We start from the raw sequence: 19,364 nt of genomic DNA, 5'->3' as shown, positions 1-19,364 counted from the left end.
GCCACGCCCGCCTGACGCGCCGGCGGCGCTGGCGGGCTGGAAGTGGCGTACGTGCACAGCGGGCCTCTGGAGTGGCGCCTCCTCCTCCTCGCCCCGGCAGAGCGGCGGAGGCGCGGTGGGTAGAGGCGGCGGCCGCGCCGGCCCGTGCTGCACCGGGCAGGGAGGCCGGCAAGGAGCGGAAGGCAGCCCCTCACCGCGCCGCTCCGCTCCCCCTCGGCCGTTCCGCCGCCGGTGGGGCGGCGATGAGGCGGCGCTAAGCAACGTTAGCGGCGCAGGGAGGGCGGCGCGGGCCCCCGCGCGCCGGAGGAGGCCGCGGGCCGGCGGAGGCGGAGGGCGGCGGGGGCCGCGGCGGTGCCGGAGCCGGGCGGCCATGATGCAGTAAGCGCTCCCTCCCCGCGCGGCCGGGCGGGGGCCCGCGTTAGCGCCGCTCCCGCCCGCCTCCTTACATAACACGACCCGGCGGAGCGGGGCTGCGGCGGCACCACCAGCGCCATGGCGAATGACAGCGGCGGAGGCGCCGGTCAGGGCGGCCAGGGCGACAGCGGCAGCGGCGGCAGCAGCAGCAGCAACAGCAACAGCAGCAGCGAGCGGGACCGGCAGTACTGCGAGCTGTGCGGGAAGATGGAGAACCTGCTGCGGTGCGGGCGCTGCCGCAGCTCCTTCTACTGCAGCAAGGAGCACCAGCGCCAGGACTGGAAGAAGCACAAGCTGATCTGCCGCGGCGGCGGCGCTGCGGCGGCTGGAGCGGCAGGGGGCGCTACCGAGCCCCACGGCGGGCACCCCCCGCCGCCCCGCGCCCACGGCGGGGCCGCGGCGGGCAGCGGCAGCCGGGCGGGGGTCGGGAAGGGCGCAGCGCCGCCGTCCCCGGAGGCCCCCGCTGAGGCCGCTCCGCTGACAAACAATCACGTCGCCGCCGCCGGTGCAGCTGCCGGCGGTGACGCGGAGGCATCGGCCGGGGCCCAGTCCCCGTCGCCCTCCGGGGAGGCAGTGCTGCTGTACCGGGACAAGTCGAACCTGTACCCGGGCGGCGTGCAGGCGGGACCCGGTGCGGCCGCGCTGCGCCCCAACGGGCAGACCAAGTCGCTGGTGCCGCAGCGGCTGGCGCTGGAGTACATCGTGCCCTGCATGAACAAGCACGGCATCTGCGTGGTGGACGACTTCCTCGGCAAGGAGCTGGGCGGACTGGTGGCCGAGGAGGTGCGGGCCCTCCACCACACCGGCCGCTTCACCGACGGGCAGCTCGTCAGCCAGAAGAGCGACTCCTCTAAGGACATTCGCGGCGACAAGATCACCTGGGTGGAGGGCAAGGAGCCGGGCTGCCAGACCATTCGGCTCCTCATGAACAGCATGGACGATCTCATCCGACACTGTAATGGAAAGCTGGGCAACTACAAAATCAACGGCAGGACGAAAGTGAGTGAGGGAGGGAGCTGGGACCCCCGGTGCCCGGCCTCCCCCTGCTCCTGCTGCCGGGGGGGCTGTGGCGGGGGGGCGGGAGCGGGGCCGCGGAGCCGGCGCTTCCCCGGTGCGGGCGTGTGTGCGCGCACGTGTGCGGCTGTCTGCGGGGCTGCGTGCGTGTGCGCACGTCCGTCCGGCTGTCTGTCCGTCTGTTCTGGGCTGTGCTGAGCGTGTGCGCCCGCTGCCGCTCCGCTTCCCGGAGCCGACTCATACTTGCGAGTCATGTCCAGTTCTGGGCTCCTCAGTAAGAGAAAGAAGCTTCTGTCTTTTCTCTAGAGGGTCGCAAATATGATTAGGGGTTTGGAGCATCTCTGTCATGAAGAGAGACTGCGGGAGCTGAGCTCTTTTAGTCTAGTGAAAAGAGGATAGAATCTCATTAATGTATGTAAATATCTCAGGTTGATGTTAAAAAGACGGTGCTAGACTCTTCAGTGTTGCCCAGTGACAGGACAAGTAGCAGTCGCCATAAAGTAAAGCACAAGAAGTTCCACCTCAGCAAGAGGAAGAACTTCTTTACGTTTAGGGTGGCAGAGCACTGAACAGGCTGCCCAGGGAAGTCGTGGAGTCTCTATCTGGAAGCATTCAAAACCCACCTGGACGCCTTCCTGTGTCACCTGCTCGAGGTGACCGTGCCTGGGCAGGAGGGTGGGACTGGATGATCTCCAGGGGTCGTTTCCAGCCCTCACAGTTCTGTGTCCCACGCCCGGCCGCGGCGGGACCCGCAGCCCCAGCGGGCCTGGGCCGCAGCTGGGACGGGTGAGTTGCTGTCCCGCGGGCAGCCTGGAGATCGCTCTCTGCTGGGAAGGTGCGAAAGGGTTTGTTTGCAGGTAAAAACGGTGATCTTGTTTATATACCCGCGTTTTGTTAAAAGCCCCTTGACCTGGAAGCTTATCCTCTAGGTGATGAGTGTTGAAATGGGAGTTCTTCCGTGTTCTCCCAAAAAACGCGGGTCAGCCAGCTCTGCCCAGCTGTGGGAAGCGGGGGCTGGCTGCGGGGTGTCCCGGCAGCGGCGCTGGCTGAGGAGGGTGGAACCACTTGTGCACAGCGTTTGTAGGCTGGCATGAATGTGCCGGGTTTTGGTAAACCTTGGCTCAGGATGTGGCCTGCCACGTGCAGGACTTTAAAGTGTGGTCAGGAGACCCGCACCAGTGAGTTAGTGCCCCGGTGGCACTATAAACCCGCGGGTTACAGTGAGGTGTTGTGGCAGGTAGTGGAATCACAGCCATGGAGCAGGGTGGCTTTGGGCAGAGTTTATATTTTACTCTCATTAAGTCACTTTTCCACAAAAATCTTACTCTTTAGCTCTATTTCGAGACCAGAGAACTGAGTCAAAATCTCCTATTGTATTAGCCTAATTTGCGATTCCCTTCCAGTCCTTTAAATAAAATTCATGCCCTTGGTAGAGAACTAGTAATGAATATTCATCAGTATCTTTTCAGTTTAATAAAAAAAAGAAGAAGGGTGAAGCCCCTTCAGACTTTGCTACCTCTGTTAAAGCATAAGGAAGCCAGTGAAATGGTAGGAGTCATCCTGCCGAGGTGGTTGCACTGTCACAGATGGACTGTTGTTGCTGCAGCTGCAGAATCTCAGCTGGTAGGAAGCTGCGGGAGGGAGGGAGGAAGGGAGAAACTGGACGGCCAAAAACAGCCCTGGATTTGTTCAGGGCACGGGAAACTCCCGTGATAAAGAAAAAAGGGTGGGAGTTTTGTTTTTTTTTTGTAATGCTATCTTTGCATTTCTTCAGTTGAAGCAGTACTGTGCTAAAACATTTAAATGGGAACATGGTGTAGAGTCCTCATAGATTCCTGCAGGACTTTGCTAAGCCAACTTAGCTTTCAGGCAGTCTTAAGGCTTCAAACTTACACTCTAAAAATATCAGTGGTTTTGCTGGATTTCAGTTTTATGCAGCAAAAGGGAATACTGCTTCTGTTTTTCTGTGCAGTGGTATGCTTCTGTAAAGAATAAGTGCCAAGGCTTTTGGAGTAGTAATCCTCAATCATGCCTGTAATTCCTGGATCCCACTGTATTTTATGATCCTACTTGGTTTTTGAAATCCCTCTGTTGGGGGATCTGATCAGTAAGAGGGCAATACTTCACTCCTTGGTGGCACAGAAATGCGTTACTTTGTCTTCTCACTTTCCCTTGTTTATTTCCCTGCAAAAGTCAGTGCTTCTAGTGTGCAGGAAAGCTCAGTTCTCTAAAATGCCAGCAAAAGCAGAATGAAAACTGTCATTCACTGTCAAAGATCTACCTCAGAGTTGAATAAACAGAAACAGATGATACCCAGAGTATCACTTCAAATAACTTGCATTGTAACCATACAACTTGTAACCCATTGGTGGTGTTGGCATTGAATTTGCCATCACTTCTGTGGCAAGTGTCTGTTGAAGTGCACTTCAATTGTCTAGAAGCAGTGTATGAAAAAGCAAGAAGAAATTGGTCTGAGGTGTGTGTATATATATATATATCCTGAATCTCTTGGCTTGTAAACCTGCCTGTCAGGGAAAAAGCTATGTTGTGTTAATAGGATCTCGTTCAAATATTTACATTCACCAAGGCCAGTCCACTAAGGCAAAGAACGTGAAATAAGGTAAAATGTTGGTTGTGACCTGAGATTTTATATTTTAAAGTCTCTGGTATGTGTTTTCTCTAGGTTACCTGAGCCACTTAGAACTGATCTGCTTAAACTGGTGTGGTTCTACCTAGTCCTGAGTGTGAGCAAATTACTCTCCAGCCTGAAAGATACAGCACTAGTTATAAACTAGCCAAGTACTTCTGAGGTGTGGGAAGACAACAGCAAGTATAAGAGAGTGGCTAACTATTTACTCATCTTGGAAGTCCTGACTTACTGCATTCCTTGCTTTTGTTCTCTTTCTTTCCAGACTCTGCTTCCTTCTTTTCTCTAGCACAGTGGCACATACGTGCATATTTGAGCTCTAGTGTCTTTCTCCTACTTCCTGTTATTTTCTAGTTTTTACTTCTTTCATCTTTTCATACATTCTCCTTTTTTTCCTTTGTCTTATCAGTTGCCACATTTGTACATGCATGGATTTCTGTTTCTTGCCTGTCCTGTTCTTACATGACTAGTGGAGGTAAAAGCGTGCTCATCAAAATCAGGAAAAGAAATCATCCTGAATCTCACCCAGCTGAGATGGTTTTTCCTCCTTCCCCATATGGAGCGTGAAGAAGGGGTTAGGAGTGGTGTCAGGTTTATGATTTTTTTTGCCAGCTTTCTCTTTCCTGTATTGTGGACTCTGTGATCTGAAGCTTACATCATTTACTGGTCCTGGAGTAATACTGTGACTTCCCAGTTGTGGGCTGGGTTCCTAATAATCACCTTATAACCAGACATCTGATCCATCAGGTGTTCCTCTTTCTGCTCACCATTACACCCAGTGCCAGCCATCTCCTGAACCCTGCCCTCTGCCTTTGGTAGGAAGGACATTAACATAGACAGTCTGACAGGCCCTCTTGGATCCCTTTAGTTTTTCCTTCATTCCTACTTCTAGAAATCTGTCAGGAGACCAATCCTGTTCAAATTGCTGCATTTTAATGCTCTCCTCTCTCTACTAGTATGCTAGTGACACCCACTGCTTCTCAGCCACTTGTAGGTTAAAAAATTGCTTTATTTGTTACATATTGTGTAAACTTGCTTTTCTGCTTTTTCTGGCAATTGCTTATTTCTTACTCTGGAGATCATGGGGTTTTCTGAAGACCTAGGATTCAGACTAGTCTGACCGTGCCCTATTAAATTAGATTCTTTCAAAGTTAGTAATGCTCCTTTAGAAAATAATTCTCCAAGAGTGAGTGGATTTCTTGTACCCTGCTGATTTCTTGTACCCTACCTCTTCTGTCCAGTTTATAAAAAAAAACTGGACAGAATATATAAACTGGACAGAAGAGGCTCTCTGCTCTTGCCACTTATTTATGTTGCAGCTTTTCTACAAACATGTTGGATTAATGTTACCAAGGAAAAGTAAGATTTATGGGTGTTCTTTCCACTGTATCTTATTCTATAAAATATAACTGTAAGCATGTGTGGCAATAAGAAGACAAATGAAAAATAAGAGGGAATAAGAACTTGGCAACCAAGCAGGACTGGAAACTGTGGTAGAAGAAAGGAAAGCAATCACAGGGGCAGGTGTGCAGATCTGGTAAGTCCTGCTCTGGTTGAAGAACCCAAGAGCTGGGACTGGAGATCTGGGCTTAGGAAGGTCTGTAAAGTGGGGGGCTTTCCTTCCATTTGCTTGTGGCATGTGTGATTACATTGATCCCCCTGTGTCATTCTGGAGATCATTTCACTATCACATCTTGAATGTATTTCTTGGTAGAAAGCTTACCAATCTAATTGGTTCCTAGTGAATGACCTCATGTATGGCTTTGAATTTGCCACTGAGTTGTGGGAAAGTCTGGATTGGTTTGTCTCCCAGTACTCACTTGTGTTGCTTGACCTTGATACAGAACATGACCAATGCTCGTCCTTATCTGTTGGTAGTTTCCCTGACAGCAGCACTTCTGTTGGTGATGATGTTGTCTTGTAGATGACTGTGCTGTCTGCAGAGGATTGTGTGGTGATCCATGGATACACAACAGCCCACACATGGTTCTTGGAGATACTCAAATCCCTGTTGGAGTAGAGCCCTGGCATGTGATGACTGTAGTTTTGGATTTCTGTTCCTTGTATACAAGCCTTTTGGGTCCCAGGTGAAGGAGGTGATCAGAAGAGTGATTGGGGTTTCTCCTGCAAATGATCTTTTGATGGAGATGCTCAGGAACATCCAGAAAATACTCTTGTTTACAGCCAGCTTTAGCATTGCTGAAATTCTGACAGGTTCTCCTACTAGAGAAAATTACAGAGATATGCTGGTTTCTGAGAGGAGCTGTGTGGTGATTGCACCTTCCAAGTGTGGTGTGAATATAGTGTGTCCAAGGGTGGGGAGCACCACCTGTGACTGCTAGGACTCTCCACACCCCTGTGTGTTAGGCTGCAGTTCAGTGAACATTTTGGGCTGGCACCGCTGGAGTAGTCACTCTTCTTTGCCAGCACAAGTATTTACATGGCCATCCTGTGAACTGGTTTGGGGAACTGATCCATCTGAAAAATAAACTGGCAAAAGAAGTGCTCCTGGTTCAGTGTTCGGATGTTTGTGCTGGCACAGAGGACTGGCAGATGGTGAGACTTTCTTTCAGCAGCAATGCAAATTTATGCCAGTTTCAAGTGTTTGCCAAAACTACAGCCTTAGTTTAGAACTTGAGTCTGATTCTCCCAAAATTTGCCCTTGAAAATTCAAACATAGTTTAAGAAATCTTTGCTAGCTATGTATTTTTTTTCTTTCTTAACTTTTCTCTTTTTGCTCCTCTGTGTTCAGTGTGAGACTTGGTTCTTGCCATTAGAAACACATACTTCTGTCCTCCAAGAATCTTTCTTACAACAATTTTATACAGAAACTTTGCTCGTCTACCCACCAGGTGATCCCATATAGCATGTACAGTGGAAATATGTGTTTTCTCCAAATGAAAACTGATTTCCCCCATGCTCCCAGCTTCAAAATCAACCTGCTCTTAAGCTTTATTGGCTGTTCCTATCCCTTATTCTAGAGTTTTATTAGCATCAAAGATGTTCTTGACCTCTGTTTCAAGAGAGAGCTGGATTGGTGTCATTTGCCATGAACAGTGTGCTGCAGCTTGATTTTGTTTCCTGCTGGTAAGGAAGGTTCCTGCTCAGCCCCATCCCCTTGTCCCAGCTCCAGTGCTTGTTCTTCTTGCTTTTCCAAGCCATTTTTGTCTGTAACTGGAGTTCATGTTTTTAGTTGTTACTGTTCTGGAGATGAGGAACCTGTGGCATTGTAGTTTGTGCTCATCAGTGATTTTCTTACCCTGTGGATAATTAGTTTTTTCCTGTCAGTGATATCAATGACTTTTTGACCGTGTTGCTACTTTGATGTTCTGTGCTGTCTCTTCTGCACAGAATGGGCTCATTTAATACTGCCTAAGAATCAAGTGGGATGCTTCTCATCATAGCTGTACAGCTTGAGAGGAAGAGCTGTCTTCCCTTCCCTGTGGCCTCTTGGACTGAAATTCTTTGCAAGTGATGTCCTGCCAAGTCATAGGACTGTCTGAACAGCAGTTCTCAGATCCCTGGGTTAGTTGTATCAGTAACCTTGACTGGTTGGTTGAGAGATGTTTTCCTTTTTTTCTAAATGGTGCTTAATTTCTGAATAGGCTGCTAGCTATTTCCTGAAAAAATAAATTGACAGCATATTATTCTCTTCTATGCTATTTACCATGTTTGTTAGATTTGCAATTCAGTTGGATAGCCTGTCTTGATTAATATCTAATGGTTTTTAGCTTGAATAGGCTAGGTTGCTATTGGACTTTTGCAGGATGCTCTCTTTCTAGTCGCTTCTGTGTTCTGTACTGAGTGCTAGTACATATGTTTATACCTCTAGGTATGTACATAGTGTCCTTGGAATTTAAATGAAGGCTTTCTCCTGCTGCAGAAAGGAAACTTGTTATAAAAGGGAAACGGATACTCTATATAAAGCAAAAATTTCTTCTTGCCTATCCAGAGACTAAATAGTTTCTCTTTAGGCTCCTTAGAGAGCTCTTGTACAACACTTTTTTCAGTTCAAAAATTAATTTTGGGACTGTTGTGAGTGGGTTGGTTAATGAATTCTTCAGTAGGACACTCGTGGGGTTCCCTGGCTCTTGTGCAGCTGTATTTTGTTACTTTGCAGTGCGAGACTGACTGCAGACAATGCAAGGACTGTACAAGTGTTTTTTGGAAATCAGCATATTCAGATTATATCAATTCGAGTTCTTTATTCATTGGCATGTTTTTTACACTCCACTAAGACAACAGTAAAAAGCAGTTGAAAGCAGTATTTTTAGTGAATAGAACAGTAGAGTTATTTGACTTCGCAGTTATTACTGAGTGAAATAATCGTTATTTATGACACCCTTTTTGTCTTCTGCATTTGTGACTTACTTAGACCCTTCAGAAGGAGCACTAATGCTAGTCTTTGAGGCCTCTTGGGAAAGTCATTTGGTGCTGATGAAATCCTTGTAAACTCCTTTGAGGTTCTGAAGGTTGTTGGTTAAGATGGGTGGTCAGGCATATTTCCAGTGCAGGCTTGTGCCAGAATTAGCTGGTAAGTGGCAGTCGTAAGCTTCAGGTCAGAATCCACTCGCTGTTCCAGGGCAGTGTCTGTCAAAAATAGAGCAATGCTTTTATGCACGTAACAGCTGCTTACACTTGAAGACTTTCTTGTTCTTTGGTATTTAACTTAAAACTGCTTGAGAGTATTTTTGTTAGCACATGATGTTATAAATAGGAATGGGGTAGAAATGTGCGTGCCTGCACGTCTGGGCAGAGGTTGTGTGTGGAGGTAGGGTGGTTATCGATATGTTGTGTGTGTAGTGCTCTGATAAAGAGATGAAGACCATACCTGTAGGGTAACTAATGAGGCCTAAAGAAAAAGGTTATTTAGTACCCAAGGATTAATTTTGTGCATTAATATAGGCTCAGACCAGCTCAGAGCACATAGTTTGATGATGAAGGCATTCTGCATTGTAGAAATTATGTACACCTTTGAGGAGATGATCCTGTGTCACCTCCATGTGCTGCAGTGGGTGCAGAGCCTGAGACTGCCTTGCTTTGTTTCAGCAAAAACAAACATGATGTTGAAAATGATACAAAGATGAATGCAGTGAGGGAGTTGTTGTTTTGGGGTTTTTTTTTGGTCCTAGCAGGGTAGAGGAATTGTTGCATTGACTGTCAAGTTAAAAAATGTACTAAATGCTGAAGACATTAGGACCTTATATGTGTTTGCTTGGTTTGGTTTATTTTTCCTGGGGTTTGTTTGTTTTGTTTGATTTGTCTTTTTGTATGAAGATATTTTAAATCCATTTCCAGGAAGAGCTTGTATTATCAATTCACATCAATTTGTTCCGTTGATAGCTTGAAATTCTTGGTGGGTTGGCAGAGGCTATAGGATTCTCTGCTGGGCATAGCCTTGCTGTGGTTTGCTCCCCTTCTGGTATGCCAGGGTCTGTTATCTTCCTGCTTGAGCAGGTCAGACTCAGCAGTCAGCTCCAGTTATATAGTTTATAACAGTCTTGACATTGCTAGTCAAATGAAACAAAAATCTTTCAATAATAGTTTACCTGACAGTTGTGATAATGTGGAATTTAAATTGCTATAGATTAAAAACTTGTCCCAACTTTGAGGCAGCAATCCTCATCATAAGTTCTCCATACTGTGAAAAAGTCCAGGGATGCAACATGTGTAAGGTTTCCAAAGTAGTTTATCATTGGCTAATAACATATCTCTCTTGTTGCTGCTCTCTGTCCTGTTCAAGCATCTGTTCAAGCCACTAAACCTTGCCATGGGTGCCAAGATCCCTCAACAGCTTCTGCTGTATTCGAACAGTGTGTGGTCTGTTCTCTGCTGAAGGCATTGGGCCCTTCCAGTATCAGTGGTTGCTGCATTGTTGTTCAGGCAGCTGGCATGCAGCCTTACTGCTGTGAGAAAGGAGACTGTGGCCAGTTGATAAGGGCATCTTAAACTGACTCCTTTTCAGCTGGCACACTGGATGATGCCCAGTGAAATCGATGCTGGCTGAATTGTACCTCTGTTTGGCTTAACTGTATTTGTGTGTGCTTTAGCCCCTCTGTGACAGCACATCAGCCAGGCAGTAGCACTGTTCATAGTGGTGGATTTGGTCTTTCAGGTCATACAGGGAGATGCTGAGAGAGCTGGAGCTGTTTATGTGATAGAGGAGAAGGTGTGAGGAGACCATACCAGTGTTTACAGATACTTGAGGGGAGGAGTGAAGGAGAGGGAGCCAGACTCTTGGCAGCAGTGCTCAGTGGCAAGGCAGTGGGAATGCTGAGATGCAAGAAATACCATTAAAATGAAATAAATGGTTTTTCCATTGTGATGAAACAAGAAGCAGGTTGCTACAGAGGTTGTGGAGTCTTCATCCTTGGAGATGCTCAAAACCTGATTACTGGTCACCCAGCTTTCTCTGGGTGACCCACCTCTCAGCAGCGGGCTGGACCGTGTGATCTCCAGAGGGGATTGCCAACCTCAGCACTCCCATGAAAAAAAATACTGCAGTTTGAAATGGAAAAGATACAAAACAAGCCAAATTTTGCAATCTGTTAAAATGCTTTTTTCCAGCAATGGCACTATCAGTATAAGTCCTGCTTATTGCATCTCTGAATGAAGTTACCAGGAGTCTGTCTTCCTACTAGTGTCATTTGCTCCCTAAAGGGTCATTGTGGTCAAATATGCTGGTAATGGAAACTGTTTGAAATATGATCCCTTTTGGTCATCCAGGTGGTCACTTAGTAATAAGTCTGTGCTGCTGCCTCTTTCCTCTTTTCTCCCAAGCTGCCTGTTTTTTCATTCATGTGTGCATGTGCTCATAGCACAGTCCTTTCCTAGCAAAGCTTGCTAATACAAAGCATGTGTACACTCCATGAGACTGATTTAAGCAATTGTTTAAGAAATTAAAGTCAGTTACCTGTAGGAGATTTGTACTTTCTCTCCAAGATTATTTTAAAGTTATATATGATCTTGAGTCCACTTTTGTACTGAGAGGGCATAGCGCAGCAGGCATAGTTATCCTTTTCTTGCAAGACAGGCAGAAAAATTAAATATGCTGTTTGAAAGCCACAAACTACCAAACAATGCTTTTACTTTTAATATTTCACATATTTTTACCTTTTTTTATTTGTAACAAACATCTGGCCAAATATTATTTTTGGTACATTTCAGTTTTATTTTACTTTTGAAAAATTCCACCCACTCCATACTAAAAAAGAGAAGTGTAGGGAGGGAACATTTGAACTGGTAAGACTCAGGTTTATGTATTTTGCCAGGCTGTTGAATAAATAAAAAACCTGCTGCTCTCAAGTTACGATCCTTACCTCTTCCATCCACTTTCTAGTTAATTTCTTTCCTCTGTGTTCCCCACACAAACTTGCTGCTCCTGCCCGCTTCCATGCCGCCTGTGCTCCCCCGGGGACCCTGTTGTGCAGGGGTGCGTTCCTGTCCTGTTGGGGCGGAGGGAGGAGCAGGAGCTGAGAGAGGCTGGCTGCCCCAGCAGGGAGCAGGGGCCGAGGCTTGCCTCAGCTGCTGCTCTCTGCAGGTACAGCAGCTGCAGGCACCCTGTCAATGGCCTGTCCCCCACAGGGACTGCGTTACAGAGATAAGAGCCGTGTGCCTCTCGGGAGTGTCAGCTTGGCCATCCCTACCATCTATCTAGTGGTGAATTGAAGCCAGATGGAGTTGTGTTCATCTGAAGTGACCTTCTGTATCAACTAGATGCTAGGTCATGAATTGTAGGTTAAAGCTAAGCATTTTTGAGGACTACCCAGTCTTACTGTAAAAAAACCCTAAAATTTAAAGCCATTTGTTCTTATCATTCAGATGCTGAAGACCCACCCTGCTCACAACTTAGACTTTTGCATTCTGGCTAATTTGATTTAGGTTCTAGCAGGCTGCCTTCTTGTGGTTGCTCAGTGGGAGTTCTCCCTTATCAAATGTCTGTTTCACACAAGTATTTGCCATCTAGTTTATACTATTATGTAGTTGTTGTAAATAATCAATAATTGTTCTGTATTTAAAGCTTCAAAGGGTATATAAAATTATGTTCTCATATACCACTTAGCTGTGGCAATCGAGGAGCTCAGACAGAGGTTGTATCTAGACCACTGCCTGTAATACGTGCAGATGGATGGACACATTTGCCATTAATTTTTGTAATCTTGTTTTAAAAGCCATTTGTACTTTTGGCCTCTGCAACATCCTGTAACAGCGAGTCCTGCAGTTTGATTAGATGGAAAAGGAACTTCCTTTTGTTTAAACCCACTGATGGTGATTTCAGTGTCTCCTAGACTGTATTGTGAAAACTCACTTCCCAGTAGTTTTACTTGTCATATTCTTAAAAAAAGTCTGGCATTTGCTTGGATGCAATTTTTTCAGCTGACATGCTTTCCCTCCTAAATTGAAGAATTGTAGTCTTTTTTGTGTTTATCCAGTTGGTACTGTTTCATGATTCTAGTTATTCCTGCTGCACTTCTGTGCAGCTTTTCTGGTTATGCTGATCAAGGTAAGGCAAGCAGAAGCACAGTATTTAATGTACAAATATATCCTGATTTGTGTGCTGGCAGGGTGATGTATTCTGTGTTGCCTTTCCTTGTTTAGTGATTTATGACACTTCAGTTGCTTCCTCTGCTGTGCTGACATGAAGTTCTTGGGAGAACAGCCTATATTTACTGAATTTTTTTCTAAAGTGATGGTATCCAGTTTAGAAGACACCACTGTATAAGAAAGTTAGGGGCTTTTTTTTCCCCAAGGGATATTTCTTTGCACTTACTTTTCTGAATCTTTCCTGAATTTCACCTCCCGTTTTGTTGTTTAGGCAGTTGGTATCATTTTAGACCCCTCCATGTGCCTTTTGCAGCCAGGGCTGAGAGGAACTGCAGTATATTTAGGTATTACAGGTAAACACCATCCCTCTGCTCCTTCACCCTTGTTTCCCAGGTCATATAGAATTAGTACAGGTCCTCTGGGAATCCTTCTGGTAACACCCCATTATTCAATAAAAGGAGGTTAGTTTGCTGTAGTGAAGTTACAACTGGAATTTACTATTTTATTGGTCTTTACCTTTCCTGTTCCATTATTACAAAATGCCTTGGAAGTAACATCCATGGTTCAAGTGTTTTATATTTTAAAATGTTCAATGTTTGCATTAAAATTAATGGGTTGAGTAAATTTGCTTTAAGTCTCTGCTATAGCTTGGACAAATGACATGTAATGACTCTTGAAGGCCTCCTAACACCTGGCACAGACTCAAGAACAACACAGGAGTTCCTATACTGGAGTCCTGACTTTGTCATTTTCCTTAGTGAAAATAGAAAATGGGAGTTGTCTCACTCATGAGCCAAGGCTATGCCAAAATTACATTGTAAGAGGTAATAAGATAAACATACATTATTTTTACCTGTTTAGTCCTATAGCTTTATAAAGAACCTTGTAAACATGGAAAATAATATTCCACTGCAGGACATGAAATGTAGATGAAGATGCTATCAACTAGCTTTATTTTCAGTTTAATTGTTCATATAGCAACTTGAATTTTGTAGATTTCTGGTTTTTACTGTCTTTTACTCTTTCTACACTCACATCCTGCTACTTTGAAGGAACACACCCACTGAAAGACAAAGCTAGTAATAAATGATGCTTCCTCACCATTGAGACTTAGAGTTCTGCAATTCAACTTAGAATAGCTCCATATTAAAACCCCAGAGAAAACTTGCCTTTGAAGAGCAGAAATTCCAATGCACACCACCCCCCTTCCTCCCCACCCCCCCCATCCCTTCCCTTTGGGAACAGCTTTCTGGAGAGAGTGATGGAATTCTTCAGGGGCTCAGTAGGGAACAGAATTTGCCAGTGATAGGAAGAGGGAGTCCCTTTGAGAATTTTTTTTTCCTTTGAAAAATCTGTTACACTTTTTTTTCATCATCTAGCCTTCATTTTTAAGGAATGGTTATCTTGGTTTGGGAGCCCTTAATTAAGGGTTGTCTTTACAGAGGAATAAATTCTTGTTTTCTGAAGCAACTCTCAGTTGTCTTCATGGTAGCTATATCACATTGCTTGTATTGATCCTGGAAATAAAATATATTGATCTTTTTACTGATTTTTATGTGCTCCAAGTGGGGAGATAAATTGGTCAATAGGCTTGAGGGCAGAGCAGGCATTCAGAGAGGTAAGTAGGTTTTTGTGAGGCCACTCCATGCAAACATTTTACCTGGAGTAGAGATGATGTGAGCAGCCTTGTGCACACAGTGGGTGGATGTGAGCGCAGTGCTGTGCATGGAGCAGCAGCTTTTTTCTTATCTTTGGTTGCAAATCTCTGTGCTGAGAGTAACCTTGGATGTCCAAGATGTTTTGTGGTGCGGTTCATGAGGGGGCTGGAAGACACCCAAAAACAATTACAGCTGAGGCCTGCTGAGGTATCATTGGTTAGTGCTTGCAGCCTCATTTCACGGGGTTAGTGGCAGGGTAGCCGCAGTTAAACCCGAGCTGTGGGGCTGGCTCCCCTTGCTACTGCAGCAGCACAGCTTGGCAAGTGCATCCACTGTCCACGGGTCCTTGCTGACTCCTCCCCTTCCCCCCTGTTCTTCCCTACAGCCTTTCCTTGTCTTCACAATCAGCTTTCCTCTTGATTGCCCATCTTCAAACAAGTGTGACTTGGAGAGAATACAAACAAAGTTTGGACATCTGTAGTGTCTTTAGTATAAAGATACAAGGCCCTTTAATACACATTGTAGAAATTAGTAAATCAGTTGGCTGCCCACAGATAATTTCTTGAAGTGCAGTCTCCTATTTAGAAACTGCTACCCAGTGTTAGTGTGCAGTACTGAATACAAGTTTAGGACATCTGTTATTTATTTTCAACAATTATGTGTAAAATTTCTTTCAAAATACAGTCTCTGCCTGAAAGACTGTTCCTGCCAATCCTGAAATCTGAAGTGATTGCTTGCTGACTTGAAGGGGAAGTTGGCTGTGTAGAAATCTGAAATCTAAGATTTTTAGAATTGGCTGCCATTCTGTTCCTCCCTTAATTCTTGTGGTACTTGGTGTTACTTTCTCCCTTTCAATAATGCAGACTTTTGACAATGTCCTTCTGGTGTCTACTTTCTTCATCTTCCTTTCATGTCACTGTATGTTGTCTGTCCATCAGTAATTTCCACTGCTGTTGCCTGAGTTGATGATGAGTTCATACCTTGGGTATGAGTTGTTTTGGGTCATTTGCAGACTGAGGCAAACACTTTGTCATCCATTATGCTCTTGTCTCTTTTTTTTCTTCTTTAATTGGCACAACATTAGGTTGGCAACAGGCTTTACTTAAGCTCTGCAGATCTTGCATGTAGGTTGCATAAATATGTGCTGTGGAACAGTCCTCTTGTTCTGACGTGACACCTCTGATCTAGGCTACTATTGCTAATCCCCACAATCTCTCCCCAGTGAGTACTGTAGGTTGCCAAGCCCTAGCTGTCCTTTGGTTTACCAGGAAAGTTTCTGCTGATTGGATTTTAAAGGACATACAAATAAACCTTTCTGCAGAAACACAAAAAAAGGAGGTGTGCATATCCTGTCTTGAAATCTGTTATTTCTAGATGGGGTGTGGAATAGTCTATTTCTCTTTCTTACTAAATACAGTGCTTTTAAGAAGGTTTGAGAGTGTGTAAGTGCTGGCTGTATGCTAACAGCTGATGTTGAGATTTTTGACTTTCTGTGTGAGCATTTGAGGGAAGAGGTCCTGGTTCTGTGTTCTCCTGAATGCCTTGGCGAGGGGGTGGGGGTGGGGGGGAAGTCTCTGTGACAAGTTGTTAAAAGCTTTCTTGTTCCTGTCAGATTTTGTACACCATGGCTTTTTGTTTACATCACCACTTTGTGTGGAGCTTGGATTCTGTCACTTTCTGCTTTTTAGAGTGGGGAATTTGGAGTTTGAGGTTAGCCTGTGACTTCTAACCACAATACTTGTTGAGTTACAGACAGTCATAACCAATTTGATTGACAGAAGCCTTGTCACTTAACATAAACAGGCTTTTTAGTTGTTGTTCACAGGAAAGGACTAATCTATGGAGAAGCCTTGCCTTTTAGGAAGGATGGATAATTTTATATATATACTAATAAATACTATTTTTGTTGCTGCAATAGTGGCAAAGGTGAAAAGATTTTTTTATTGGATGGGTTTTCTTCATAGCAGCTTTCTAATGCCAAGTATAAACAGACTTGGAACAAACCAGATGGGTCCATTTTAACCAATTTATAGTTGATAATGCAGCATGTTCTATTTTTTCCAAGGCATGAGAGTGATGTGTTTTTCCATCACGTTGGTCTCCTGAGCCAGTGGTTATGATTGATGGGGAGACTGGGAAAAAAACCTGTTGAGGCAGCACCAAGGAGCTTTGCAGGAGGTCCTAACCTAGTGATGATCTTGTTGCTGTCATGAACATAAATTCACTGCATGGTCAGTTGAGTTGGCATTGCAGGAGACAGTGGGGCTTTTGTATCAGCCAGACAAGCACAGACAGTTTCCAGGTGTTTTTTCCTCCCTGGAGTCAGTGTTGGGTACGTTCAGATCTTTCTCATGCTCACAGGGCCTCACGCTCTCAGAGCAAATAGATTGCATTCCTGAGCTGCTCTCCTTGCACCGAGCCAGTGCAGCCTCCCTGTTTGCAGCAGAATGCCTCCATGACCCGGGATGACACGGCTGGCTCTGCTGGGACATACACAGAAGGGCTGGGTTTGGGAGTCACTTTTCCAGCTTGGCATGCCCACATCAGCGGTCCTGCTCCTGGTGTTTGTGTTCAGCCTGTAGTGCTGCCTGGCCTCAGCTATTCCTCAAGGCTTTGCCCAAGGACTGGTGGGAACTGGGACAGCTGGAATATCAGTAGATTTGTTTAATGCCTGCGTGCGTTTGAACTGGATACATTGGGTGATCTGGTTAAAACAGCAAAACCCCTAAGTGTTGTTTATGCTAGCTGGGAAAGAGGCCCTGTTACTGGGCTGTGGTGGGATTGCAAAGAAAAGCTTGGATGGAGACAGTTTATGTGTGAAACCCATAAAACGTAGCATGGGCAGAGTCAGCATTTCTTGCATTTAAATTGTAGGTGGCTTGAAAGCATATTACAGGCTGCTTGTTGCTGTTTGGCTTTAAACCTTAGTCAGATTTCTGTGCAGTACTGATATAAATTAAATCTGTCTATAAATAAATGTCTAATAGCATTTCAGTGCATAGTTACTTCTTTTTCTGTAATATATAAATAATTTCAAAGGATTATCTGGACTCTAATATTAAAGAGTCAATGCTATAGCATTTAATGTGAGGTTTGGGCATGCTGAGTCATGTGTGTCCCCTTGAAAATAGCCTTAAAACCTGCTTTAAAATCATTCTCCTTGGCATGCTGTTTATGACAGTGACTCTTTCTGTGGTTAAAATCCAGAGGTACCTGAGGCCTAGATTTGGACATTTTACTGCAACTACATTAACATTAGCTAAACTTAAGGAACTTGCAGTGCACAAATATTTCCAAGTATCTGGCTAAACTTAGTACTAAACACACAATCCTGTTCCCATGCAGTTGTGCAACATTCAAATTTTTATATAAAGATACTTTTCCTGCAAGCTAAATTTCACTTATGTGGCTATTTTATTCCCTAAAACAGAAACAAAATTGCAGTTTTAAGTAAGAAATGAATCTCCCTCCTAGCAGTTAGCAAAATGATTGTGTATGGTTTATCTTGTAGGAGAAAGAAATTCTAGGCTTGTCAGTATGTATAGATTAGAAGAGAGAAAGGCAGAGATGATGAGTGATATCCTTTAAATGGCAGATTTCTCAGCCATTTACTTTCACAGATAATACAGTAATGTTTGGTTCAAAAAGAAAAACAAAAAGCAACTACCTCTTGCCCACTCTTAATCCTTAGTGTTTCTTCTTTCCCAGTCTCTCCTGGTGCTAAGAAGTCCCCAGGCTCGGTGTTTAGGCTAATGTGTGTCACAGGATCATTAAGATGAAAAAGACCCCTTAAGGTTGAGTCCAGTTGTTGTTTACCCAGTAGATCTCACACAACTGAAAAAATTCACTGATAATACGTAATAATCTAAAAATAGGTAACCATGCTTTTTTGTGTGCTGTGCATCAGTGTGCCTGCTGATGTCACTTGGTTGGCTCTGGAAGTCTGGTGTGCACAAAGAGCTGTCAGAATATATTTTAAGTGATGTAGCTGAATGAGACCTAACTTCATACTGTTTTAGTGCACTGTTGTAATTTGTTTTAGTGTTATGTTATTTTTAGTTCCCAAAGGTGTTGCTCTGTGCCCTTTTTGAATGGGTAGTGATGAAACTAGGAAGTTGAATGGTCTTATGCGAGAGCAGAAAGCTCTGCCCCCATGTTGGGGAAAAAAGTTTCAAAGTACTTATTTTCTAAATGGTTTTGTTCATTTCAAAGCAATTGTGGTGTTAAATTAAAAACAGACTCTTAAAATCTGTGTTGACTGACTTACTTCTCTGTCAGTTTTTATACAGCGCCAAAGCAGTGAGTCATGAGTCTGCTTCTCTTGAAGAGAATGGGGAGTTAGCCATGGAGGCCTGCCAATTCTACAAACATATTTTATATTATTCAACAGTGGTTTCAATCTGAAATGTATTGGTCAACTTATTTAATCATACTCTAGACAGATTTAGACCGACACAAATCAAGTATGCTTTAGACCCTTCCTAGCTGCAAAGCCAAGTGTTGTGTTTGCTCCTCGGCTTTTAAGAAAAAACTTTCTGCCTCTGGTGATGGTGCTTTTCATCTCCTTTCTTTGGGAAGCCTCAATTAAGTATATCTGGGGGATTTTTTTGTTTGTGTGTTCTGTGTTGACAGTTTTTTTTAAGTTTGCTGTAGACTTTGATATCAAAACTATCAGATTATGTTATATTGAACCTTATAGGAGGGAGCTATTACTGCTTTGAAGCACTGACATATCTTGGATGTGCTTATATAAATGATTTTTTTTTCTTTTTCTTTTTTTTTTTTTTTTGTGGGGGGGAATGTAGTTGGTTTAGACTTGAAGACATTGTCTGTATTTAGAGATATGTTAGATAAACTTTTGGTTTTTTTAATAATTAATCTGTTTAAATCAGTGCACAGCTCTCTGTGTACATTTTTAGATTTGAACTCTATTTTATTTTCCTGATAAGCAGTTAGATTAAGTTAATGGAAACTAGGGCTTCAGGAGATTGAAGGACAGCAGGTGTATTTGCAGTGCCTTCACTCACTCAATTTTAAAACAGCACCTTTTTGTTAAACTGGCACAATTTTGAGAATAGGCACGTCCC

At 44.5% G+C, this 19,364-nt stretch overlaps 1 protein-coding gene across 1 annotated transcript in view; it reads left to right on the top strand.

The window, feature by feature from the left end:
• The first annotated feature begins 350 nt into the window (after nt 1-350).
• The window catches only part of EGLN1 (egl-9 family hypoxia inducible factor 1), a 32,549-nt gene continuing 13,535 nt past the window's right edge, over nt 351-19,364 (top strand). The window contains exon 1 of the mRNA XM_054280200.1: nt 351-1,413. Within this exon, the coding sequence (XP_054136175.1) occupies nt 493-1,413 (921 nt within the window). The 5' untranslated portion in view covers nt 351-492. The remainder of the gene's footprint in view (nt 1,414-19,364) is intronic.

This window comes from Melozone crissalis, unplaced genomic scaffold (assembly GCF_028551555.1).
Source record: "Melozone crissalis strain CALT ecotype California unplaced genomic scaffold, PUWL_Pcris_2 ptg000027l_1, whole genome shotgun sequence".
Lineage (NCBI taxonomy): Eukaryota > Metazoa > Chordata > Aves > Passeriformes > Passerellidae > Melozone > Melozone crissalis.
This window is presented reverse-complemented; position numbering and strand designations above follow the sequence as displayed.